Below are 26615 nucleotides of genomic sequence, written 5' to 3'. Positions count from 1 at the left end.
CGCAATCGGTTAGCGCACGGTACTTATATGAAATACCATCTTTCTATTACTAGACATAAGTCATTTGGCACAAAAAGCCTTTCCTTTCCTCCTTCCTTACTAAAAAAACAAATTGGGTACTTTTTTATCTATAAAATAAAACATATAAGCCAAGAAACAAGCAAGCTGTAAGAAGCTACTTGAATGTTCCCATTCACTCAGTATTTGAGTGCAACCTTTGTGATAAATGCAAGTTCTAGGAGCTGAGGACATAGATAAAGCAGTAAACATAACACACAAAAGTCCTCACCCACATAAGACTTACTTTGAAAAGAGAAATTTTTAAAATGAAATATATACTATATGGAGTATTGCCAAATGGTATGGAAAAAACAAAACAGGGAAGGGAATATGGATTATGTATGTAGTGGTGGGAAAGAGGACAGCAATTTAAACAGGTCAGTCTGGAAAGGTCTCACTGAAATGACACTGCAGTAAAAAAGTAAGACAGTGAGTGCGTGGATATCTGCTCCCGCCTGCAAAGGGTTTTCCTTCATTGAAAATTCTCATGAGTTGAAAGATTATAAATGTCAACTTTTTATTACCCTTAAAGAAATAATAGAATCCCTGGAATAATATTCATAGAGCCATAGTGCAGGAGACAAAATAATTTCATTCATAGAATACATTTTCTTTAATTACTTCAATATAAAAGACAGCAATGTGCCACATTTCACATAATATTACAAAAAGTTGTAAAACCTTCTAATAAGTTTGTAATGAAAATAAATTTATTGAAAGGTAACAATGACCACAAAATTAAAACTAACAAATCGTTACTGATGCCGTTTGCATTAACAGTATTTGGAGGGTAAGTGCAGAAAATATGCAATAGAATACAGACATCTTAAAACTACATTTTACCCAGCCTTTATCTTTTTGCTAAATCTTATGCATATTAGAAGATATATTCCAGATGGTTGTAAAGATATTCTGCTAAAGCTATACTTCAAAGATGCTAAAACAGCCATCCACTAATTATATGACATTGCAAATCCTTCCATTTGTTTATAAAAATAAAATAAACAATGACCCAATCACTGAGTCTTTCTAGGTAAAAGATTCAGCTATAAGACAGAATATTAACAGAGAATCAGTGATGGTGACCAGAATAGGAAAATCAGTATGATCAAGAAAGATATAAAATTATTCAATATAATTTGGTATGGTCAGATCAATGCAACTCAGTAAGTCAACAACATTATGAAGGAACTGGGTAACATGATCCAGAGCCCTGTTTTTAAATTCACATGTAACAATCCTTTTTCAATCAACCTGTAAAGTAAAAGCGCTAAATCTACATTAACATTATAACATACATCTTACAATAATACAAAAGCCAAATCATTATTGGTACTTTTTTCCTTTAAAGTGCACAATTTAAGAAAACTTCACAAGAGTGTGCACTTTTGAAAGTTATGATTAGTGTATACAGTACAGACAAAACAGGCACCTTCATTGTAATTTTTTTTTCAATAAATAAAAGCACACTAACAAAAAAAGGTAAGCAGCACCTGAAGCCTTTGACATTTGTAACTAAATGCTGGTACCCAAATGGTCTAGCCAGTTAAGTTTCACTAAGAGGCGCAAAAAGGAGCTGTTTTTGAATTAACATTTTAATTTTAGTAGAGATAAGAGCTTGTGTGGGCTCACGGTCCTGTCACCTGACGGTGAGTGGGTGACAGTCCTTCAAATGTCCTATACTTTGGAAAGCAGACCTGACTCTGGAGCACTTGCCTTAATTAGATTCTGAATTTCCTTGAATTTTGGATGGTCTTTATCAGCCACCAGCTGTAGCAGAACAGCCTCACTCGTGGTCACTATGATCCCAGTTCGAGCAAGACGCTTTAAAAAAAATGATAAGGACAAATTAAGAAGTGAGCATGGGAATGAACACTATTTTAAAACAGCAACAGTGTGCTGGGACACAATAATTAGTATTCTCTACTAAAATCATGGTCCCTCAGCCATGCCATCAAATTCAGGGATGGGGATGGATTTCAAAGCTAGCCATACCACAAGGTTAATATGATTATTCTCAATACTACTAAAATAGGTTAGAAACAAGTAAAAGGAAACAGGTAGCCAATGTTTGACCTATATATGTCAGGAACAGAGGACTTATCAAGGCTGATGACTGTACACATGAGAGATGGGAGAGACAGAGAAAATCACTGAATATTTAGATAATTTTAATTACTATTTCCTAACCAAAACTGCAGATTTGTGCCTCCTCTCTTACCCATTCACTCACTCAGACAAGGGCCACTACTGACTTACTCCTAAGTTTATTAAACTGTTTTATTTCTATTTCTACTACTGAGATTAAAAAAAAAAAGGTACCTGTGATCACATTCCTCCTCTGTAGCTTAACTGAAATATGAGATCATGATGTGTGTTAATGTTTAAGCCTGGCACTCCTGGCATTTAGTAGCTGTTATTTAAAAATGGGATGGAGAGTTAATACTTCTAAAGCTCCATTATGCTGTGCTATGAATGTAATTGTAGCTGTCTACAGTTATTTCCTTAGTTATTACCCAATTTTATATAACTAAGGTTTTAATTGCATTAAAATTGTAAGAATTAAAACGATTCTTAATTTCTCCTTTCTGCCCCCAAATGTCTGACGTATAGCATGTGAGTTCTTGTTATAGGAAACGCCCCCCCCCCCCCCCCCCCCCCCCCCCCGGTCTAGAAATGATGGGTGGTAGAAGAGCCTCGCGTGAAGTTTAAGAATGTCCCGCTGGCAGGTAATGGAGCCACCATCACTGCTGCTGTCAGGAAATCTTTAGAATCACTAAACAAGAGCATATAATTTTTTATTTTTTGAGATCCTCCAGTGTTCCATGCACGAGCTGGCCTATGAACTGCTTTCTCTGTAGGATTGCTACATCATCTCTTTCTCTGCAGGATTGCTAAGTCATCTCTTTAGCCAAAAGGCTCTCCAGGGTGGTAAGGGGAGCCCTTGGGAAAGGGGAGGCCTTGTCAGAGGAGAAAGAGGAGCAAAGGGCAGTGGGAAGTGGCACAGAAATGGAGGTAGCTGGCAACAGCAGTTGTCTGAAGGCCCTGGCTGGCCATCCCCTTTCCATTATTCCTGAAGCACTGAGACCCATATTGGGATTACAGGTAGATATAGTTTTAATTTTGTTCAACTGTTTTCAAGTTTATTTAGACTACTGAGTTCTCTGGTCATTAGATACTAAGCCTCAGCAGAGATCTTTGGGTGATTCATTGACAGGACAAAGAATGTCCTTGCCACCTTGCTCCAGTGGAGCTACAATCACTGAAGAGAGAAATCTCAAGCAGGGAAAGAGAGAGAAAAGCAAGGGGAAAGAAGGGAGGGAGGAGAGGAGAGAGAAGAAGGCAAAGGGGTGAGGGAAGGAAGGAGGGAGAAGAGAATTCTACAGCAGAAATTAATTCTCTGAATGGATGTATTTGTTATCAGAAACCCTGAGGGGAAAAACAGGCAAACTGTCACCACAAAAAGCACCCATTACAGCCTTGGTCCCTGCCCCCAGGCCCAACTCCTGGTTGGAGGCCTGTCCACCCCGCCTCGCCTCTAGGAAAGCCATCTTCTGTGAAACCTGGAGGGCTGGGCCACACACGCATGAGCTCGGTGGGCAAACAAGCTCCAAGCTCCCCATCGCTCACATCACCGCCTGAGCTCTGCCTCCCCACCCCCACCCCAGCCCTGCCCCAGGAAAACTTGTCTTCCATGAAACCTGTCCCTGGTGCCAAAAAGGTTGGGGACCCCTGTGCTACAAGAACCATGGAAAAAAAAGTGGCTAGAAACTGTTCCTAGGCAAGTCAGAGGCAAAAAAAAACCAAGAAGCACTTGCACAGCCGGGACACCCCTGTGAAGTGGAAGCAAACCTTCCTCCAGACGCTTGGCCGTCAGCAGACCCTGCCTCGCCCCAGCCAACTCTTTCTCTCCATCCCTAACGGCACAGCAGGGGCTATAAGCTTAACCTCCTTATTAGAAAGGAAACTTGTACCTCACCTCAACAATCAGTACAGAAAAGCGTGCAGAACAGCTAACCAGAGAGAACTCTCTAGAAATGGGAAAACAACAGGGAGTTATGTAGGAAGGAAGAGGACAAGGTTATTAATTTGGAAAATTACGGGGGTGAGTTATCCCTGAGTGTTTAAGACTTGCAGAAATTCTAATTTCCTCCTCCTTGCTTTTTAGTCAACTGACTGTAATACAGAAACCCTTCAAAAATGTCAAGCGATCACGCGCCTGCTTCACACTGGAAGGCAGAGAACAAAGGTAAGCCCAGGTGCGGTCCAGGTGCATGAGAACAGCATCGAATGTCCGCCTGCTCTCTCTGCCCAGCTGCTGCCTGGCCCTGCCCTCCCTCCTGCCCACGGCCGACTCGGTGGACTTCCGTGGTTTCGTGTGGGTCTCAATCACAGACTTTCGGTGTCATGAGAGTGCTTACTGTGCACTCCAACCTGCAACGAGGGCCAGCTCTCCCTGATCTTTCTCTAGCTCCTTGGTGAGGCAGGATCTCTCTGTTTCAAGATCCAAGGAAGAAATCTGGTGACCCTGGAAGAAGCTGGTCACCATGTCCCGCCTTCCCTCGTGCTCTACTGAGCCAAGCCTTGTCCATGCTACCCCAACAAGCCTCAGTGATGCTTAGAGCCGGGTCCCCATGGCAGGGACAGGGTAGGATGCGTGAGACACACAAATACATTTTAGTAAAGTAGTACCTACACAATATAACTTAGAGTCAAAATTGAGATGTAGCCATTACTAATCGGGTTTTAAAATAATCTAGCCAGGAACCTGTACTAGGGGAAGGCATGGCTTAGCAATCTGCAAAGGTTTTAGATCAGGCTTAGACGGTCCCACAGAGCCTGCCCTGCCAGAAAGGTGCTGAGCAGAGAAAGAAGAGCAGCAGCTTTCCAGATACACCTGGCAGGTTCCTGCCCACCGCCCTGGCAATATTGGTCACAAGCCCACTTTCTCTCCTGGCTAAAAAAGGGGCAATTAAAACTCCAGCCGTTTAATGCACACAGGTTCATGTATATTAGGCTTTTGAAGTTCTTCTCTTACACTTGCAAAACCAGTCCAACTAGGCTGAAGGAAAAGAAAGGTTGCTGTGACCCACAAACCTGAAAATGCAAGTGCACAAACTCATGAAAACTTCAGAGGGGGGAAAAAAAGACTAAACCCATTACATTTCCAAGCAACAACAAAACTCCCCAGAAGCACATGGACATTAAGTTCAAGAGAGGGTTTGGCTCTGTATTATTCTGCATTTACTGAATAATTATTAATTGAAAGAAACAATGCCTTTCAGAGGTCGCATGCTCAGAAAACATTTATTAAATAAAGCCCATGCCTCAGATCCTGGCATAGTGAAGTTTCAACAATGCTAACCATAAATCTTATCAGTACAATAACTTTAATAGGCCATATGGGTAGACTTGGGAATTAAATAGTTACGTTCTAAAGGTATAGAGTAGAAGGGGAGCTGACCACAATGCTATTTTAACTTACACAGTTATAGGGAAAAAAAAACTTAACATTTGTCTCCCAAATTTAGGGACAAACTAAATCACCTTCATATCAAATTATTTAGTAAGATTAAGAGGAAAAGTCTGTAACTGGCAGGTCCTCCCCATCACTGTCTGATCTGACCCATGATCACCCTTCCTGTCACCCTCACACTCGGCCTGAGAGGACGCAGGCTCCTCCAGGCCCTTCTAAATCCACCCCGGTGAGAGGTCCTTTCCTCCCCTTCTCAGAACTCAGCACTAGTCTCTTCTGGGTCTTGGAAGTTATACTCTTATACAATTCTGGTAATGCTAACCTCACGAAGACAATAAATCATAACAATTAAAAAAAAGCAGCAGCTAGGATTTCAGTATTTACTATGACAGCACTGTACTGTCATCAATACGTCATCTCATTTCATTCTCACAAAAATCCTATAATTGTTTTTACCATTTCCATTTTACTAATGAGAAATCTGAGGCATAGAGGTGACATAATGTGTTCAAGGACACAATTTCACAAAACCCCAGGCCCTGCATTCAAACCCACATTATTCAATCCCTGCCTCGGCATTTGGACCCTACAGAGAAGGAGGTCCGATGGCAATTAGCCAAACATGTTTCTGAGTCCTGTGGTAAGACAGGATTGCCAACAATCAAAACTCTCTGTGACAAATGCCATAATAAAGACAAGTCTAAGAAACTTACATGAATGTAGAGAGAAAAGCCCTTAAAATGTCTTTACGAGCAAGGCAAGTTTTGTTTTGTTTGTATGATTTTAGTTTTGCAATTCCAAAGTTCTGGAGCTCACCATTATAATAAAGACTCACACGCAGATGAAAAGAGCTGCTTGCTGGTGTGGTGAGGGCCTGATGGTGGAAGTGTTTAAATCCAGGTTACTAAGGAAACTTGAAGAGTGGAAGTTGATTAATTCATGATTGTAAGCATGGCTTAAAGGTCTTTGCTGAGACTTAGTATCTAATGACCAGAGAACTCAGTAGTCTAAATAAACTTGAAAACAGTTGAACAAAATTAAAACTATATCTACCTGTAATCCCAATATGGGTCTCAGTGCTTCAGGAATAATGGAAAGGGGATGGCCAGCCAGGGCCTTCAGACAACTGCTGTTGCCAGCTACCTCCATTTCTGTGCCACTTCCCACTGCCCTTTGCTCCTCTTTCTCCTCTGACAAGGCCTCCCCTTTCCCAAGGGCTCCACCTTACCACCCTGGAGAGCCTTTTGGCTAAAGAGATGACTTAGCAATCCTGCAGAGAAAGAGATGATGTAGCAATCCTACAGAGAAAGCAGTTCATAGGCCAGCTCGTGCATGGAACACTGGAGGATCTCAAAAAATAAAAATCAAACACCTGTATTTCCCATTCTCAATAAAAAATAAACAGTTAAACAGTTAAATCCATGTATACATTACTCTAAAATCATCACAGAATTAGAATTAAGTATGAAAGAAGGAGGGAGAGAGAAAGGGAGAGATGCAACATGGAGTGAATGTTTCCCAAGATTATGTGGTTTGCTTTTTAACAGCCTTGGAATAGAAAATGCTTAAGACAGACTACTGTTAGGCAATAGTGACAGAGAAACACTGACTTCCTGACTCTGTGGGACACTGTAGCACCCTAATGTCAGAGAGCTATGAAATACTGTGTGTGAGTGGTGTCCACAGTAACACACTCCCTAGCCCTAAAATTCAAGTCTGAGGAAACCTAATGTAGTGGTCCCCTGGCATCCATGAAGAACTGGTTCTAGGAACCCTACCCCGACCCTACTGCCAGGATCCCCAAATCTGCTCAAGTCCTTGATATAAAATGGTGTAGTGTTTGCCTATAACCTATGCACATCCTCTGTACATTTTAAATCATCTCTACTATTATAAAATTACTTATAATACCTAATACAATGCAAATGCTATGTAAATATTCGTTATATCTTTTTTATGTTATTTTTATTAATTTTTTTTCCCTGATCCACTGTTAGCTGAATCCAAGCATGTGGAACCTGTGGATACAGAGGGCCAACGGTGTGAGGTTGAACCAGGTTAGACCCACTCTGTCCAGGTTTTTGGCTAAATCTTGGTTGAGTTAAACCCAGGTGAGCTGTTTTCGATTTGCAAACTTCTAAACAGTTCAGGTTAGGCTTCTTGGAATCTCTTAGTCTATGCATAAAACTAGATCAGGGGCCTTCAAACTACGGCCCGTGGGCCACATGCAGCCTGCTGAGGACATTTATCTGGACCGCTGGGCGTTTTTGCCTCCGCTGCCTGTCTTGCTTTGCAGCCGACTTGTCCCGGGCCCACAATGCGCATGTGTGGAATGTGCACCGCACTCTCCAACAGCCCTCCAAAGGTCTGAGGGACAGTGAACTGACCTTCATAATTGCAAGACTGTGGAAGCAGCCCCAGTGCCCATCAATCCAAGAATGGATTAATAAAATGTGGTATATATATACCATGGAGTACTATTCAGCTCTAAGAAACAACAGTGATATAGAACATCTTATATTTTCCTGGTTAGAGCTGGAACCCATACTATTAAGTAAAGTATCCCAAGAATGGAAAAACAAGCACTACATATACTCACCAGCAAACTAGTATTAAATGAGCAGCACCTAAGTGGACACATAGGTACCACAGTAATAGGGGGGGGCGGGGGGTGGGTATATACATACATAATGAGTGAGATGTGCACCATCTGGGAGATGGTCATGCTGGAGACTCAGACTTGTGGGGGGAGGGGAAAGTGCATTTAGTGAAACCTTAAAAGCTATACCCCCATCATATGCCGAAATAAAAAAATAAATAAATAAATAAAAAGTTTGAGGACCCCTGAACTAGAGCACAGTCAGGATAAAAGATGTAAAGGGCTTTTGGCAACACTGGAAGTCCACATCTAGGGAGGAGACAGGACATAAAATAGGATGTGGCAGTGAGACCTCAAAGTTGGTCAGTATAAAATCCATGAGTCTGATGTCATCAGACCAAGCTCAAATTTAGTAGGTAAACTTTTCGTTACTAATCCAGTACTCTTCTAATTTATTTGGAAAGCTTGACAGATGACCTATTTTCAAGCAAGACAATCACCTCAAGAGCAAACATCCTGTCCATCATGCTTCTAGAGGATGTGGCATCAGCAACGATATGGACCTCAACTCCTCGGCCAACGAGCTCCAGGGCAGTTTGCTGGATGCACACATGAGTCTAGCAGGAAAGCAAAAAAGCACATGTAATAATACGGTAAACTAGAAGTATTTTTACAAAGGTGCAACAACAGATAAAGCAGAAAGAGCACTGCAAATATAAGAACCTTGCTTTACACCTAGCTTTGCCTTTGATTAGCTAGGTAATCTTGACCATAAAACAGCATCTCTGGCTCTGGATTACGCATTTGTAAAATCAAGCATTGAGTGACATCAAGGTCTGATACTAGGGACCTTAAACATATTCTTGGAGTTCTGTGAGAATTTTTAAAACATTTTTCTCCATGTCACCTGGATGACCTTCATAGAGCTGACTACTACCACTCAATTCTGGAGCCACTTGCATTTGGATTTACTTCTGCCTTCACACCAAGTGCCCGACACGCAAAAGGAGCCTGCGGTACTGCAGCTAGACAGAGTGGTGGGAAAACTGAGCATCACAAGGCGCCCAGCAGCAAAGGTAGGCCAAGTTAAAAACAACTTCTGACGCAAGCAGAAATGCCCAGTTCACATCACCAGCAAATGTTTATATACATCCCATATTTGTAAGTATTAACTTATAACAATTTATTAACAAAGAATATAGGTAAAAACACACTTCAACAATAAATGAAATATAGATACAACCAATGAAAGCACATTTCAATAATGTCCACGTCAACCTCATCATCACAAAACTAGAGCATTTTGGAGACTTACCAACTGACACCCCATTAAAATTAGCATTGGAGGAGTGCCCAAAGATAATTTTGATTAAGCATAAGGTCTAATTATGATGAACAAGCAAAAAAACAAAAAGGGCAAAGCCAGCAAGAGCATTTACTTTCACATATTTATACAAATAGGTTTCTACTATACTGTCATTATTGAACTCAAAATATAGAAATATTTAATGTACATCTAAATCTGAGCCAATATCGTTCTGCTATTAAAACCTACCACTATAAAATCTACTTTTAAAATATCATAACTATATTAAATTATTTTAAATTGTTTTTATAATTTTGTTCATAGTTTTTAAAATTTTAGTTTTATAGTTGTTTAAAAGCTAGGAATAAATTTAGTTGAAATCAGCATTAGGAAATCCATTTTTTTCTTATAAAAGGATATGTATATGATTCAATTTGAAGGACAATGAACTGCATGACCTCTAAGGTTTTACTAGCACAAAAATATGACCTAAGTGAAATCTTATAATACAGAAATAAAAATAATGCCTTGATAAAAATATGTTCCAAAGGCAGTGATTAAAAGTATAAGCCCAAGAATCAGTCAGCCTAGATTCAAATCCAGCTCTATCCCTCACGAGCTGTCTAACCCTAGGCAAATTGCATACCATCTCTGTATTTCAGTTTCCTCATTTGTAATAGGAAGGGGCTTAATGAGTTAACAGCTATGAAGTACATAGGTCAGTGCCATGAAAACACTGAACACTTAACACATGGTGGCTGTTTTTCATCATTATTATCAACTACATGGCATTCTACATCCCAAATTGCATTCTGGAAATATCCGGTTTTCTATAAATGATATTGTGCTCAAAACATAATACCAGGTACTTACTTCTACTCCAAATAATACAACACTCCTGACTCCAGGAATTTCTGCTAATGCTGCTTCTACTTCTGGTAACACCATTGAAAACTTGGTCTTTGGCAGTACCAGTTTTACACCTGTTAAATCAATTTCTTGAACAGTGCTTCCCAGACCTTTAGGGTACTGTTCTGTTACAATAACTGGAATTCCTAAAATCCGGGCCCCTTGCAACTGAAAAAATAACCAAACACAAAAATAATTAGCAATGTATATATGTGTGTATATATGAATGTATACTATGCTAGAGCAAACTGGGAACAATAAACAAGCATACCAATCTTTGTCCAACACTAATAATATCCCCAAAATACTTGATGGCTGGTCTGAACCTTTCCTGCATATCACAGCAGAAAAACACAGTGCTTGAAGGTGTTAGATTTCCCAGGGTAGTGAGCTGAAAAAAAAAAAGAAACGAGTGATTTAGCACTTGTTATACAATGACATTTATTTTCAGTGGAGGTCACTAAAGAAGAAAAATGTTCCCATTGTTTGACCCAGTAAGTCAATTTCTACAACTATTACCCAAAATAAAGTATCTGAATTGCAGAAAAAAAAATTACTCAAAAAGATGATCTCTGAATTGCTTTCAATAATGAAGATCAGAAATAAACCAAGGGCCAAAAATATAGAAATGGTTTAACAAATTTTAACATACTCACATGACAAAACATTTTTTAGCCAATTAAAAAAACATGTATGTACATTTCTGTACATACATGAATTTGTAACATCTAAGAAAAAAATGTTTTCAATATAATGCAAATACAGTATTTGAAAATATAAATAGTGGTTATATAATTAGGGGGTTGGGAATTTTTTCCTTTATACCTTTCTTATATTTTCCAAATGTTACTTAAACACATTTCCTGAATGTTATCTAAAAATGTTTCCTTTATAATCATAAAAAAGTCACATTAGTAAAAAACTTAAATTTGATGATGGCACTGCTTATGAGTACTAAAAGTAAAATTTAAAATAATCTATGGCAGAGACTAGGGAACATAAAACCAAATAACAACAACAAAAAAACCAGAAACAAATCCAGAATTACTGTTATCAAGACAGAAATATTAAGATGCTATTCTCAAAAATAACTTTTATTAGAGTTCAAAAAAATGCAATGAAATAACATGCAAACACTTCATCACTGTTAAACAAACTGCATCTCCCCTGAAGTTATCCTGTTTTGCGCCCCTTAAATCCACCCACTGACAATAATTACTAATAGTAGTCTAGAGGAGTCTGAGTCCAAGGACAAGGTGGTGCCTTCACCACCAGCCCAGCCGCACACCCTGCCTCAGTACCCTCCACACGTGGCAGACTCTCAAGAAACAATTACTACATAAAAAACAAATCATTAAAAAAAAGCTTTTATCCTTAATGATATAACTGCTCGAATCAGCTTGTGCTTTATTTCATCTATGTCCTGGTCTGACTCTGGCAATTTAATCTCCCTCTGGTACTGACTCTATAGATGCGTATTGATAAACCATGTAAGGTTTAACACCGAATCCATGTTGGAAAGTGAGAGCCACCTGTAATTTTAATGTTATGTATAGGGTTTTTCTACATTTCCAATAAAGTATGATTAAAGTAAGTAAGTATTTAAGCATTAAATATTCTAGCTTTGGTCATTATTTTATTTTTAATGCAAATATTATGCCTACATTTTGGTCATTTTTAAAATCGGTATGAGTAAGGCCAATTTTTGTGAATTTAGGATGCTATTTTAAAAACCAGTTGCTATTTATTTCTGACTACGTATTTTCAATTTTTAGTAAACATTAAATGGCTCAAAAGGCTCAAATCTACATATGTTCTTTTGTATAAATGTGAATCATGGGTTCCTATTCATTCACAATGTGTTTCGGGCACACTATACAAAGCAGTTTGTCCACAACTGGCCTAGGTGAAATGCCAGCAGTGCAGCTCAGCCAATCACACTACTCTACAACAGTGGGAAGAAGGAACTCTCCATGTTCCTTGGAATGTGGCTGCACTTAGTAGTTTGCTTCTTAAGAGCATGGAGGGAAGAGTAACTTAAAGTTGAGAAGCCTGGCACATGTGTCTCAGTAAGGTGACCAAGATTAATATAATTACCAACGTCAGGTTGACGATATGCACCCTTTATATGATGTGATGAGAATGACCTTCAGGATCTTTCTCTCAAAATCCCACAACCCCCAACCCCAGCCTAACCATGAGAGATACATCAGACAAACCAAAATTGAGGGACATTCTACCAAAATATCTGACATATACCTCAAAACTGTCAATGTCACTGAAAACAATTAAAGTCTCAGAAACTGTCACAACCCAGAGGAGCTAAAGGAGACATGACAACTAGATGTAACTGGTATCCTGGGCTGGTTCTTTGAATAGAAAAAAGACATTAGGCAAAAGCCAGTGAAATCTGAATATAGTGTGGAGTTTAGTTAACAGTAAGGTACCAATGTTGTTGGCTCCTTGGTTGAGACAAATGTACCACAGTAATTTAGGATGCTAACAACATGGGAATCTGGGTACAAGAATATAGGAATTCTCTGTACAACCTTTGCAATTTTGTCATAAATCTAAAACTAGTCTAAAATAAAAAGGTTAATTTTAAAAAATGGTCACCTATGCTATGGTAGTTGGTCAAAAGATGCTACTTTAGAAATAACCTTCATACCTTACAAGCCAGAAAGGAGGATTTGAGGCTAACAAAAACGAACTGAAAAATTCTAACCATGTCTGACCAATGACCAATCTACCCAACCCCCCACCCCAAATCCACATGAATTCTAGCAGGCTGTTAAAACGATATAACTCTCTGTAATTCAGGAATTTCTTACCTCGACTCATTAATTTCTTTTAAACCAAAATCTTTTAGACAACTAAATATATGCCAATGGTCAAATATTTTGTATGTCACAACCACAAGACAGCCAATCCTGCCACAGCAAATTAAAAATGGACATGACCAAATTTCACCAGGAGTATTAATAAAAGTGTAGCAACTGCAGATCACTGCATATTCAAGAAGCTTGAAGAAATCACACATAAATGTCTCTACACATTTTCATATATCTATATACCCCCATATATTCCTATACTATCTGCATGATAAATATACAAATACATATATTTAAATATAAAAAGTTGATCACAGCCAATGACTTCCTCAAACAAGAGTTTAAGAGATTAGATTCAAGTATAAATGTTTTGTCCACTCTCTTAAGAATTGTGACAGCTGGGATGTGACCTTCAATTTCATATTCAAAAGACTTTCCATCACCCAGCCCCAGGATTACTGTTATCATGCCAGTCTCCACCCTTCCTCACCACCACATGTGCTCTGACCATTTCCCAGCAATGACCGCTACATTTGCAAAGGGCTCTGTGAGTCTCCCTGGTTACTCAGGACAGGCACACACAGGGTAGCTGAGCCCAGTTTAGTGATAAATTGCACACTAATTCTATTCTCTCCATAAAAGTAATGCATGGGGAGTGCAGTGTTCAGTTGTGTCCTCCCAAATTTATATAATGAAGTCCTGTCCCCTAGTACCTCAGAAAGTGACCTTATTTGGACAAACGGTCAGTGCAGAAATAGCTGGTTAAGATAAGGCCATACTGAAGTAGGGTGGGTACCTAATCCAATGTGACTGGTGTCCTTATAAAAAGGGGACATACAGACAGAGACAAACATGCACACAGGAGAATGCCTTGTGAACAAACACGGTGGCAAGAGGAGTGACCAAAGATTGCCAGGCAACCACCAGAAACTAGGAGAGAGGCGTGGAACAGATTCTCCTTGCTGACACCTTGATCTTGGACTTCTTGCCTTCAGAACTGTGAGGAAATGTCTGTTGGTTAAGCCCCCCAGTTTGTAGCACTTTGCGGCAGCAGCCCCTAGCAAACTGCTACAGAGAGTAATCTGTGTATCTTTAGGAATGATTAAAGTGCAAAACTGCAAAGGTGATGTTTTAAAAAGTTTGGTAGTCTGCTAGAGTCACAAAATAGCAACGATCTACTTGGGAGGGAGTCCAAAAGGGGATTTGGGGTATCATTATTTCACTTGAAGTGTTTCCAAAGAAATCAGATTACCACAGCTAGAATAAGGCCTTGCTCTAATGTCAACTCACTTAAAGCAGAGGTCTGTGACCCGCCTTCTCCAGGCTGCAAGGGTTCCCTAAACAGCACAAGCTGGTAGACATTCGAATCTGAGTTCAAATCTCAATTTCACTAATTTCCATTACGGGAACTAGAGCAAATCATTAACATTTCCAAATGCAGTTTTCTTATCTGTAACATAGCAAGAAAAATAGTATCTACCTTATAGGTCTATATCAAGGATTAAATGAGCTTCATGTAATCAATCAATAAATGTATTAGGCTAGTGTGACATCCCTAATCTATGAAACACTACACTCTAAAACTCAGCATATGTTAAAAAAAACTTAACTCTAATGAGGTTAAGTATTTACTATAATGATCCCTATAGAAATATATAAATATACAGAGAAATATTGCATAACTTGTAATGATAACACAGTCTGCAGAATTAGGAAAGTAATCCATAAAGTGGATTTCTGGATGTCACCAGACTTACCACATTACCAAGACATAATTTGTTCCTGGAGAAACACATTTGGGGCTTTTTAATTTAAGCTGCAGGTGGATATTTATTTTGCTTTTATTTTTACAACATATTCACCTATTGCAAACATTGATGTCACTGGCATGAGGTGACAACTCTGGATTATCAATTAAAGTATGAGCTTTCTCACTCCTGAAGGAAGGCCAGCTGTCTCCACCCACCCAAGACTGAGGATGGAAGGATTTCTTAGACTGTGCCTCTGACTGGGGTGAAGGTGAAGCTGGGCAGAACCCAGGAACACAATGGCATCTGAATCTATGTTAGGACTGGCTAAGTAAATGAAAGAGACAATATTCAAACGCAGATCATGGCTCCTACTCTGAAACAGTTTATTTATAGGTATCCTCTAATGTATTCACAAGGACCAAAAGGTACACAATGCTTTGGTTATTATTCCAGAATGTTATATATTTTTTTAAAGTGACACCCTCCATCTCCCTTCCCCCATCAAACCAATGGGTGAAGACAATGCCACAACCTCAGGATCCAGCAGTCCTTTCTCAGTGCCCCTACGGCATATCCACCCCAAGATGTATCATGTCTGTTTCTCAAACCTGAGCATTAGCTCGCCTACCTGCTCCTCTGCCACAATCAGGCAAAGGTCCTGAAATCAAAAATCACCACCTACACAGGAGCAAGACAAGGAGCAAGACAAAGGCGGACCCGACTCCTTTCCCCTGCCTTCCCATGCTTCCCACCATGAACTCCTCAGCTTCTTCTAGCTTAAAAATTCTCATGCCCCTGCTTAAAATATTAATAATAATAGTAGTAATAAAGTTCCAAGAAAATGAAAACTGCAGCAGAATCCCCTCCCAAGTAACCATCTCAGGAAAAGCTCAAAATAACCTCCCAGGGAAGCCCTTATCCTGTGGGCACACAGAGTGCCAAAGCCGTTCCTTCTACAGAGGACAGTCCCTCACAGCACCCCTCTCACACGACCCTCTCCTCCTCTCTTCTGCTCGGGTTCTGTCTTCCCGGGTGACAGGCTGGAAAATGCACTGGTAGTGGGATGATATCAAATTTACCTGAGTTTCCACAGTTAAATGTTTCCATTAATTTAAACTTAGAAAATACCTTCTGAAAACTTAGAACTAAATTCCCACTATATAATCCTCTCATTTACATTATTTCCCCTGTGTCCAAAATTCATCAGACTTCAAGCATTTGACAAAGTTGCTGACACATAAACCATGCATGAAACATGAGCTATGCCTTCAGCTACCTGAGCTGTCCGCAGACATCCAGACACTATGACAGAATATTTAAGAAAAGACGACACTAAAAAGTTACCATAGCCTAGCACTGGTAACAGGGGGTGGGGGTCTTAAAGATCAGTTACCTGGAACCACTAACCAACCACAGATGCAGTGTGGCATTAAGCAGCCACCGTGTTTTACATGGTCACCAGCCATTAACAGAATAAGCATGAAGGCAAACTCAGACCCCTATGCAAATTAAGAATACATTCCAGAATAATAGTATGTGAGTCTGGGGCACTGAGGCTCAGAAGCCAAAGTCTGAAGAAATAATAAAGCACACTTTTTAAGCAATGGGCTATATGTGACCAAACCTGTGCTCCCTGACCCTGCCTCAGAGAAGGGGCCTACCACTTCCCATAGCAGGACTAACAGATGGGCCGCCAAGTCTTCCTAATGGCAGGCATTTATTCCAAAGAACCATGAGCAGCATCAAGACCAAGGAACGAATAAAAGCTCAAGTGTGTGGCTTGTTTTCCACACTGCCCAATATCCTCATTAAGCATGAAAACAGGAATTCTTTGGTTGGCTGTGAGGATTTACACATGCTTTGTCATGTAATCTGGGGCAAATTCCTAACCTCTCTACCTCTGTATGTTCTGCTCTTCCCAGAAGTGAAAGAGAGGGCTTTCACTCATAAGGTAAGGAACAAGACTGGACTCCAAGTTTGCATTCACTGTGCCAGGCACTTAAAGCTGCAGCTCACCCATCTGTGGAACAAACTCTATGGTCTCTTCTAACCAAAACATGCTCATGTCTCTAGGATTATACAGTTGTGTTCCAAAATATATAGTACAGTAGTCATCAAAAAAATATATATTTCCTCTCTCTTCTTAGTGAACATACACATGTGTTTATGTGTATGTATACCTCCTTATATAGCTACAAATAGGTATCAGAAAATATATAGTATCTACACAAATCCCTTCACATTATCTACTTCTAAGCTAGGAGAGGCATCTGGCTGAAGAAGCCAAAATATTATAATTCGTAAAATAATATAAAAGAAAAATATTTTTAATTATTTAAAAATATAAAGTATATAAAGAGTAAAAATATATAACTAATCCTTAAGAATTCTGAACTATTTGGTGAAAAATAACATTTTTAAAAGATGGAACAAAGTAATGCTATTATAATTATTCTTTTAAACATTACCACAAAAAATTAGCTATACATAATCTCCTATACCAAGTAAAATACTTCAAAAGCCACAAGTGAGCAGGATTATATAATACCTTTTGAGAATGTACAAGACATTTCAGGCACATACATTTTACATTAATTTCTAGAATGTTTAATTAAAAAGAGTTGTCAGACCAAGGTCTTGAAATTTTAAAAATATAAATATCCTACCTTGGTGGGGAGGACCTTTCTTTCAGAGGAGGGTGAGGCCCTAGTTTAGCAAATCACCGCCTCAAGTAAGAGCCCTCCGCCCCCAGCCGGAGCACGAAATGCTTCACTGCAGTCTGTGTCCTCAGTACAGCTCCAGACCTTTTCAGTTAATATTTGGATTCTTGCCTTTATAAATGTATTTACCAAAGGTGTATCCAACATCTTAGGTGTTTTGGCAGCAGTAATCCAAACAGGCTGACAAGGAGGTCTGCACACAGGTGTCAGACGCGAAAACACCAGAAGGCATAAAAGTGGGGAATCTTAAGCACCTAAGAACCGCAATTCTCCATCTGACAAGACAAATCCTGGGGTACGGGATAACTATCTACCCGCTTCCTGGCCCTCCGGGGCTGGAGAGTGGAATCTCACAGACTTTGTCCTCTGAACACAGTAACTCTGTCCAGGTTAAAGTGCCTGCTTTGGATGCTTCTGGCACAGGTGTTGGAGTAAGGGCAAAATTCACCATGTATGTATCTGCCAACTACAGCTGAGAAAAACTTGGGAATAATCCGCAGAAAATGACTCTGTTAATGGGTACAAAAGTACAGTTAGAATGTAGGAATACGATTTAGTGTACTGTAGCACAACAGGTTATTGTATGTTTAAAAATAACTAAAGGAGAGAATTTAGAATGTTCCCAACACAAGCAAATGATAAATGTTTGAGGTGACTGATATCACAATTACCCTGATTTGGCCATTACATACTGTATGCTTGCATCAAAATGTCATATGTACCCCATAAATATGTACTACTATTATGTACCTATAATTTTTTTTTAAGAAAAGAAACAAAATAACACTTGAGTATTGAAATCCCCTTTAACCCCAAATCCCACATTTCAGTTTGCTCTCCAAACAAACATAGCTTATCGGTTTCTCAGCTAAATACAAAATACTGGCATTGTATTACCCACAGAATCTTACGTTCTTTCCTCTCAAAAATTCTCCAGCGAATCCTCTGGGACAGGAGACAGAAGACCGTTCTGTCTAGTATTAGAGCACGGCTTTTAGAAAACAAACAAAACGCCACGGAGTAGCCCTGGGCACGACAGCCCCCGCGGCCCGGGCGGAGGCGCAGCTCCAGGCGGGCGCGGCGGCGCGGCGGGCGGAAGGTCGGGCCCGGCGTGGGCCGGCGCGGCGGGCGGAAGGTCGGGCCCGGCGTGGGCCGGCGCGGCGGGCGGAAGGTCGGGCCCGGCGCGGCGGCGCGCTCCGGGCCAGGGCCGCTTGGACCGCGGCCCGGGAAGAGGCGGCGGGCCTTCGCGCCACAAGTTCGCGTTTCCGCCAGTGGTTAACGAGCTCCGGGAGAGCAGCCCTGAGACCGGCGCCCGCGCCCTCTCCCCGGCCCGCCCGCCGCACAGCGACAGGGCTGCGCCGCGCCGGGCTGCACACGTGGCGGCCGCCACCTCCGGGCGGCGGGCCGGGGGCGGCGGCGGCGGGCCGGGGGCGGGCTCCGCGGGACCCACCTGGATCTGCAGCGGCACGAGGCGCACCTTGCAGCGCTCGCTCACCGCGAAGCCCTTGGGCAGGTCCACGTACTGGCCCCACTCCTCGGCGAAGAGCTGCACCACGAACTTGCGGTGCACGTCGATCTGGTCGCCGTACAGGCCGAGGAACTTCTGGATGAGCAGCTCGTAGCCCGCGCCGTGCGGCACCGACGAGGGCCGCGCGAACACGGAGAAGCAGAAGAGCACCGGCACCGCGCCCGGCGGCGCCCCCGCGCCCCCGCCGCCGCCCGGCAGCGCCAGCACGGCCGGCCCCGCCGCCGCCATGTTCCCGCGAGCGGGCGGAGCTGCGCGGCCACCGGCCCGGCGCACACACGGCCCCACCCCGCCAGACCCCGCCGGCGCCGCCCCGCCCCGCCCCGCCAGACCCCGCCGGCACCGCCCCGCCAGACCCCGCCACCCCGGCCCCGCCCCGCCCCGCCAGACCCCGCCAGACCCCGCAGGCGCCGCCCCGCCCCGCCAGACCCCGCCACCCCGCCCCGCCAGACCCCGCCACCCCGCCCCGCCAGACCTCGCCAGACCCCGCCGGCGCCGCCCCGCCCCGCCAGACCCCGCCACCCCGCCCCGCCAGACCCGCCACCCCGGCCCGCCAGACCCCGCCCCGCCAGACCCCGCCCCGCCAGACCCCGCCCCGCCAGACCCCGCCACCCCGCCCCGCCAGACCCCGCCACCCCGCCCCGCCAGACCCGCCACCCCGGCCCGCCAGACCCCGCCCCGCCAGACCCCGCCCCGCCAGACCCCGCCACCCGGGCCCCGCCCAGCCAGACCCCGCCGGCGCCGCCCCGCCAGACCCCGCCGGCCCCGCCCCGCCAGACCCCGCCACCCCGGCCCCTCCCCGCCAGACCCCGCCACCCCAGCCCCGCCCCGCCAGACCCCGCCACCCCGGCCCCTCCCCGCCAGACCCCGCCACCCCAGCCCCGCCCCGCCAGACCCCGCCGGCCCCTCCCCGCCAGACCCCGCCACCCCGGCCCCGCCCCGCCAGACCCCGCCGGCCCCGCCCCGCCAGACCCCTCCACCCCGGCCCCTCCCCGCCAGACCCCCCCATCCCGGTCCCTCCCCGCCAGACCCCCCCACCCCGGCCCGGCTGAGACACTGCCCCCCCTCCACTAGCCCCCGCCCCGCGGCCGCTCGCTCTGGGGACGCGGAGGGCGGGCGTGGGGCGGGCTGGGGGGGCCGGGAGCGGGGGGGTGGGCGGGGGCTGGAGCGGGCAGGGGCGGGGCTCGGGGGGGGTGTCCTGGCGGGGTGGGGCGGGGCCGGGTGGGGGCGGGCGGGGGCGGGGACTGGCGGGGGGCGGGGACTGGCGGGGGCGGGGGCTGGCGGGGGGCGGGGGCTGGCAGGGGGAGGGGGGGTGAGGCGGGGGGGGGGTAGGGTTAGGGTTAGGGTTCTGGGTGAGAAGAGCACTGCCTTGGAGGGCAGCCAAGGCTCAAGCTTCCTCGTTGTTCAGCCCCATGGAACAACACAGTTATCTCTAGGAACGAACTTGAGATCTTGCCCTCCCTTTATGCCAACCTATTTTCTGAGAGGACTTAGATTGGGAACTGCAAAAATGGAAAGAAGCTTAAGAGCTAAAATCTGAACTTTATATTGGAAGGAGCACTTCTGTCTTAGAGTAAGAGCGAGCACCTTTGAATAAAAATGCTCTGCCTGATGCACACGCAGGACACTGTCGCTAACTGGGTTTAGGGGAGCATGCACGACAAACAAAGTGCCCTTACCACTGGGTCCTGAGGAGATAGGCCATGGGTCTAAACAGAAAATTAGATTTTCGGTATTAGGGATATTCTCTTCTTAGTAATAACCTTTAAGGCAGGGTTTCTTAACTGGCACTGTTGACATTTGGAATGAATATTTCTTTTGGGAGGGCGGGGGAGGCCATCTTGTGCATTTGTAGGATGTTCAGTGGCTTCCCCAGCCTCTACCCCCACTAGATGCCCAGTAACTGCTCCTCCCCCAGGCGTGAGGATCCAATAAGTGTCCAGATGTTGCCAAATATACCCCAGGGGAAAACCACGCTGCTTTGATGTAATCTGAGGCCAGCCTTTGGCCTTTCTTGCTTACTTGTACTCAAGCTGCTAGAAATAGTCTGTTTTGGGGATTCTATCAAACTTAAAGAGATTCCATTTCAAACTGTTGTCTGAACCCATGAGGCTCAAAAGGATACTTTTACAGACATAACTCCTTTGCAGGTCTTCCATGTGCACAAGTGCTAATTTGTGCTAATAAGTGAAATGTACCTCCTCTATGCTGACTGATTACAAAAAGGCACCTATTCTGGATGGACTAATAAAAGTGTTCCTTCCACGCTGATAGGTTTTCTGGGACAGAGCAGGTGGGACATTAGAGATTGGCCTGGACTTTAGGCACCCTCTACAAGTACCTTTGCCTCTACACAGTCTTTTATTGTGTCCCTGAGTCAACATATATCATTTCGCTCCCAGATGTTTTAATTGGGTTTCTGCCTTTCAGTAAGGAAAACAATTTCCATGTTCACTCTGTGACCTGAGATTGTCCTTTGGCAACCTACTTTAGCAGTGGAGTCTCTGTGATAATAGCACATCAAATAGCATTAATAAAATATATTTTGATGGGCACATTATCAAGCACTGTAGCACTCTGCTGGAAAAGGGCTGTACTGTACATTTCACTGATAAATTACTCTTCTCAGAAATCTAATTATTAGAGAAATAAATTTTATAATGTTACTAGAAAGGATGAGTGACTAAGAACTCATAAATGGATATTCCTATAAGTGGAAAATAACTATCTTCATTGACGAAATCATTATTATGGATAAAAATGTCCCAAATTGTTAATATCTCATATAGGATTCTCAGTAGCATGACTGTTAAAGTTAAGCTCTTCCAGAATTTGAATTCCAAGGAATTCAAGAAGTTACATTATACAGTATTGACTAATACATTAATATACTAAAGAAACAAACCTCCAAATCTCAGTGACATGCTCTAAAATTATGTTTTTAAAGTGCCAATCCAATTGCTATGTGGTAGATGGGGTACAAAAGGCAATGTAAATGTAACTACAATAAATAGTGGTACAAAAGTCAAATAACAGACACCATTTATGATGCGTTATAGTTAGATGAGGGTGATGGCATATTTTTCACTTTTCCCAGTTAACAGCAACATTTGACAAGCTGATCACCCTCTTTATTTTGAGCCATATTAACTTCGTCTTTTGGATACCACTCTCTCTCATTTCTGCTCCTACCTCATTTCAAGCTTTGTATTCTCTTCATGCCTGAAACCTCTGTCCATTTGAGCACACCAGGGCCCGTCCTCACACCTACTTAAAGCCGTGTGGCTTTGAACACCACCCATGTACTTTTGATTCCCAAGTTTATAACATCTAGGACCTGGCCCTGAACTCCAAGACTCATTATATTATACAAGTGCCTGTTTGGTATCTCCATTTGAATATCTAATAGACATCTATTATTTAACCTGCTGAAACAGAACTCTGGGCCATGTCCCCTTCCCAAACATTTTTCAAAGCAGGAACCCCATTTTTACCACTGAGTACAACAGCCATGGGTTTATCCTTTAATTTACTCCCCATTTTCTCACTGATCTATCAGCAAGACCTGATTGTTCAGAGCCCAACTCCTCTCATTCACACCGGTGCTACCACCCAAGAACAAACCACTACCATCCCTCATCTAACTATGATGCATAGTAGGTAGAGCTCATTATTTGACTTTTGTACCCCTATTTACTCCAGTTACATTTACATTGCATTTTGTACCCCATTTACCACATGGCAGTTGGAGTGGCACTTCACAAGCATAATTTTAGAGCATGTCACTGCTCTTTTCAAAATCCTTCAGTATATAGAAATGGACCTCAAGAAAATACAGATGTTGAAATTAAGAGAAAAGAACTTTAAAGAACTTATTATAAGTATATTTGATGTCTTAAAGGAAAGGATAGTTATAAGAATGAGCAGATTGGGAGTATCAACAGAGAAATGGAAATGACCAAAAAAGTAGCGAAATGTAACTTTTAAAGCTCAAAGTACAATGTCTGGAATGAAAAGTTCACTGGGTAGTCTAAACACCATATTATAATATGAGAATATAATATGAGTAGAATAAATAAGTAGTGAGATTATAAACAGATTAATAGAAATTATCCAATGTGAAGAACAAAATGAAATTGAAAAAAGTATGAGGACAGTTTTAGTACCTTAAAAGACAATATTAACTGAAATAACATATGTGTAATTAGAGTCCAAAAGGGAGAGATGAGACAAGAGTGGGACAGGAAGAATATTAGAAGAAAAATTAATAGCCAAAAATAGCACTTCCTTCCTAGTCTTCAGCGTGCTAATTTTAATCTCAGACTCTGCCTTCCAGGAAAACAGATTTGTGACATTTGGTGCCAGGAAGGACCCAAGAAAGCCATGGCAGTTGGAATTTTGGAGCTGGATCACTCATTCCGAGGCTGGCAGTGAGCACAGATGGCCCCTAACAATTGTTAGGGCTTCCCCAGAGGTGAACTGGGATTATATGCCAGTGGGAAAGAATGTGTTAGCTGTACCGAGTTTGAAAAATGTGAGGAAATTGCTAGTTAGGAACTGGGTGATAATCGCAAAGTTTGATTAATGTTGCAGATAAAGGCAATGAAAAGATAATTGGCAACTGAAAGCTGAGTGTGGAAGTCAGAATACCTTTTTGGCAGCATCAAAAGCCCCTCTCCGTTTCGACAGTGGAAAGACAGGGAAAGCCGAAGACCAAGGCCGGGACATAACACTACGAGCAGCAGAGCTCTAAAGAAGGTGACACTTTTTAAAATGTGTATCTGTCATGCCAAAATCAGGGCTCCGGCTGGGAAACGAAGCCGTGCACATGGGATGGGATTGATGGCACTGCAAATTGCAAGTCTCAGACTCCTCTAACTGACCTGGTGTGTGGACGTAACCGCCTCTCTTCTTAACGACTAGCATTCTCTCATTTCTTGAAGGCCGTGCAGAGGCTTTTCCCCAGCAAGACATGAGCATTCCCAGGATCTCCCCTCATCTTCCTTCCTGGTAAATAGATCTGTAAGTAGGCTTAATTAATAGCAAAATTGGGCTATAGATAGCCTGGGCCTGATAAGGAAGGAAAGGGACCGTATCCTGAAGAAATGAAAGAACCTAGCCGGCACTCACCAGCAGGAGCTGACAGATCGTGCACAGCGCTGGATTCGGAGGGCGTGCAACCAAGGGTGCGGAGCATGTGGTTATCAGCTAGGAAACACTACACCAGAATACAGAATTCAACGCCCTGGTAAGGCCCTGGGAGATGGTATCAACAGAGTGCTTCTAGGGCTGCTCCTAAATGGGCCATACATTTACATTCTCACCCTAAGACTATGTTAACTATCCTGCCTTCTGCCATAATATACTCTGAAGAGACATAAACTAGCTGTGCATCCGGAAGACTATCACATCCATTAACTATATCAGTAACATCATGCTAATTGGACACAATGAACATGAACAAAAAGTGACTATTCATGGAGGGCTTGGCAGGACACAAGTGTTCCAGAGGGGCAAGAAAACCTCTAAGAAGTTTTAAGGGACTGCCACATTACTAAAAATTTTAGGGCCCACTGTCCTGGGGCATTCTGAGACATCCCCTCATCCCACAGGGCAAATTATTGCTTCTTACACTTGCACTTCCCACCATGAATAAGGAAGCACATGTCGAGGAGACCTCTGGATCGCAGAGGCAGCACGCACCACAGCAGAATAATGCCATCTCTCTTCTGTGTGGCGTGAAGTGCTGCCAGCTTTCAATGGGGCCTGAGTAAGAGAAAAGATTTTGCAGTAGATCAGGCAGCAGTGCGAGTAGCCCTGCCCGGGGGCCACATAACCTGACACATCCTATAGCATTGGAAACAGCAGTGACACAAAAATGCCATTAGAGATGGCAAGGCCTACTTCAGGAATCACAATGCAGACACCATCAGTTTCAGAACAAGGCCATACCATCTTCAGCAGAAATGTATAATGTTCTCACCGTGACCCTGAGCTGATTTCTGTCACAGCCACCAAGTCATAAGGTTGAGAAGGCCCAGCAGAAATTCATAGGAAGATAGAAGTGATATATCTGGGATCAAGCAGAGGCAGGACTGGGCAGAGCATGCAATCTACATGATCAGATGACCCAGACACCCGTGTTGTCCACTACCATTCTACCAGTGCCTCTCCCCCAGGTCACACAGGGGAACTATTATCGCCAATTGATGGGGCAGCATAAGTTGGAGCTTGGCTCACAAATGGATTGGCTCAATATGTTGATGCAAGTCTTGAAAGACAGGAATGAGGGGCAACCCTCCCACTGAGGAAAGCTTTGAGCAGTGACCTGGTCATTTACTCTGTATAGAAAGAGAAGTTTCCTGAGCTGAGCTTAGAAAACACACAAATTCATGGGCAATGACAAATGTCTTGGATTTTTCTTTCTTCCAGTTACTTGGAAGATCAGGAACAAGGAGGTCTGGGATAGAGACACATAAGTATACATATGGAAATAAGCACCAAGTGTGACAATCTTTATAATGCATGGTAATGTTCACCAAAGAGAAACCACCATAGAAGAGACATGATTACACCAGGAAGATAACAAAAATATACAAAGAACCCCTACTAATCAATAATAAAAAGAAAAACAACTCAATTAAAATGGAAGAAAAGACTCAAACAGACACTTTACAAAAGAAGATAAATATTGTCCCACAAGCACATGAGAAAGTGTTTAACATCACTAGCTATCAGGACAATGCAAGTTAAATCATCATCAACAACACCAGTCACTAATACAGTTAAAATTAAAACACAATGACAAAAATTGGAAATAGAACTTTTGTGCATTTCAGTGGGTATGTAAAATGGAGCATCATTTTGGAAAAATTGACATGGAAGCTTTTTACATAGTTAAACATGCATCTGTCATTTAATCATGAATTCTCAACCCTAAGTATTTATGCAAAAAAATGAAAACATATGTCTACAAAAAGATGTATACCCAAATGTTCATGGCAACTCTCCATTCACAATATCCCCTAACTGGAAATAACCCAATTATCCATGAGATTCAATAAAGAAATTGTGACATATTTACACAATGGAATAATACACAGAAATAAAAAGAATGATTATCCAACATATGCAACAACATGGATAAATCTGGACAAAAACATTATGAAGCTAGTCACAAAAGAGTGCATATTGTATAATACCATTCATATAAAGTTCAAAACAGACAAAATGAATCTCTAGTGATAAAAATCAGAACAATGGTCACCTGTGATGCTACTGGAATTATTGGAAGGGAGAATTTTCTAGGGTGATGGAAATATTCTGTATTATTTGTGTACTTATGATCTGTACATTTTACTGTGTATAAATTTTTACCTTAAAAAGTATAATCCAATGTCTTCTCCTCTGATCCTAACTTCTGCCACTGTTCTTTGTG

At 42.7% G+C, this 26615-nt stretch overlaps 1 protein-coding gene across 2 annotated transcripts; it reads right to left on the bottom strand.

Annotated features, from left to right (window-relative positions):
* Positions 1-552: 552 nt before the first annotated feature.
* On the bottom strand, positions 553-19463 carry ISOC1 (isochorismatase domain containing 1). Of its 2 annotated transcripts, none has more exons than XM_076008345.1 (5): positions 19130-19463; positions 10622-10741; positions 10315-10518; positions 8636-8752; positions 553-1884 (listed from the first exon to the last, which is right to left on the bottom strand). In XM_076008345.1, the coding sequence occupies exons 1-5, from the start codon at positions 19406-19408 to the stop codon at positions 1738-1740; spliced, it is 867 nt and encodes a 288-aa protein (XP_075864460.1). In that variant the 5' UTR covers positions 19409-19463; the 3' UTR covers positions 553-1737. The 2 variants fall into 2 exon arrangements, with proteins under 2 accessions (XP_075864460.1, XP_012596652.3); XM_012741198.3 differs by having other exon boundaries at positions 19103-19462.
* Positions 19464-26615: the final 7152 nt, after the last annotated feature.

This window comes from Microcebus murinus, chromosome 11 (assembly GCF_040939455.1).
Source record: "Microcebus murinus isolate Inina chromosome 11, M.murinus_Inina_mat1.0, whole genome shotgun sequence".
In the NCBI taxonomy this organism is placed as follows: domain Eukaryota; kingdom Metazoa; phylum Chordata; class Mammalia; order Primates; family Cheirogaleidae; genus Microcebus; species Microcebus murinus.
Note: the sequence above shows the minus strand (reverse complement) of the source record. Positions and strands in the feature narration are given on the sequence as shown.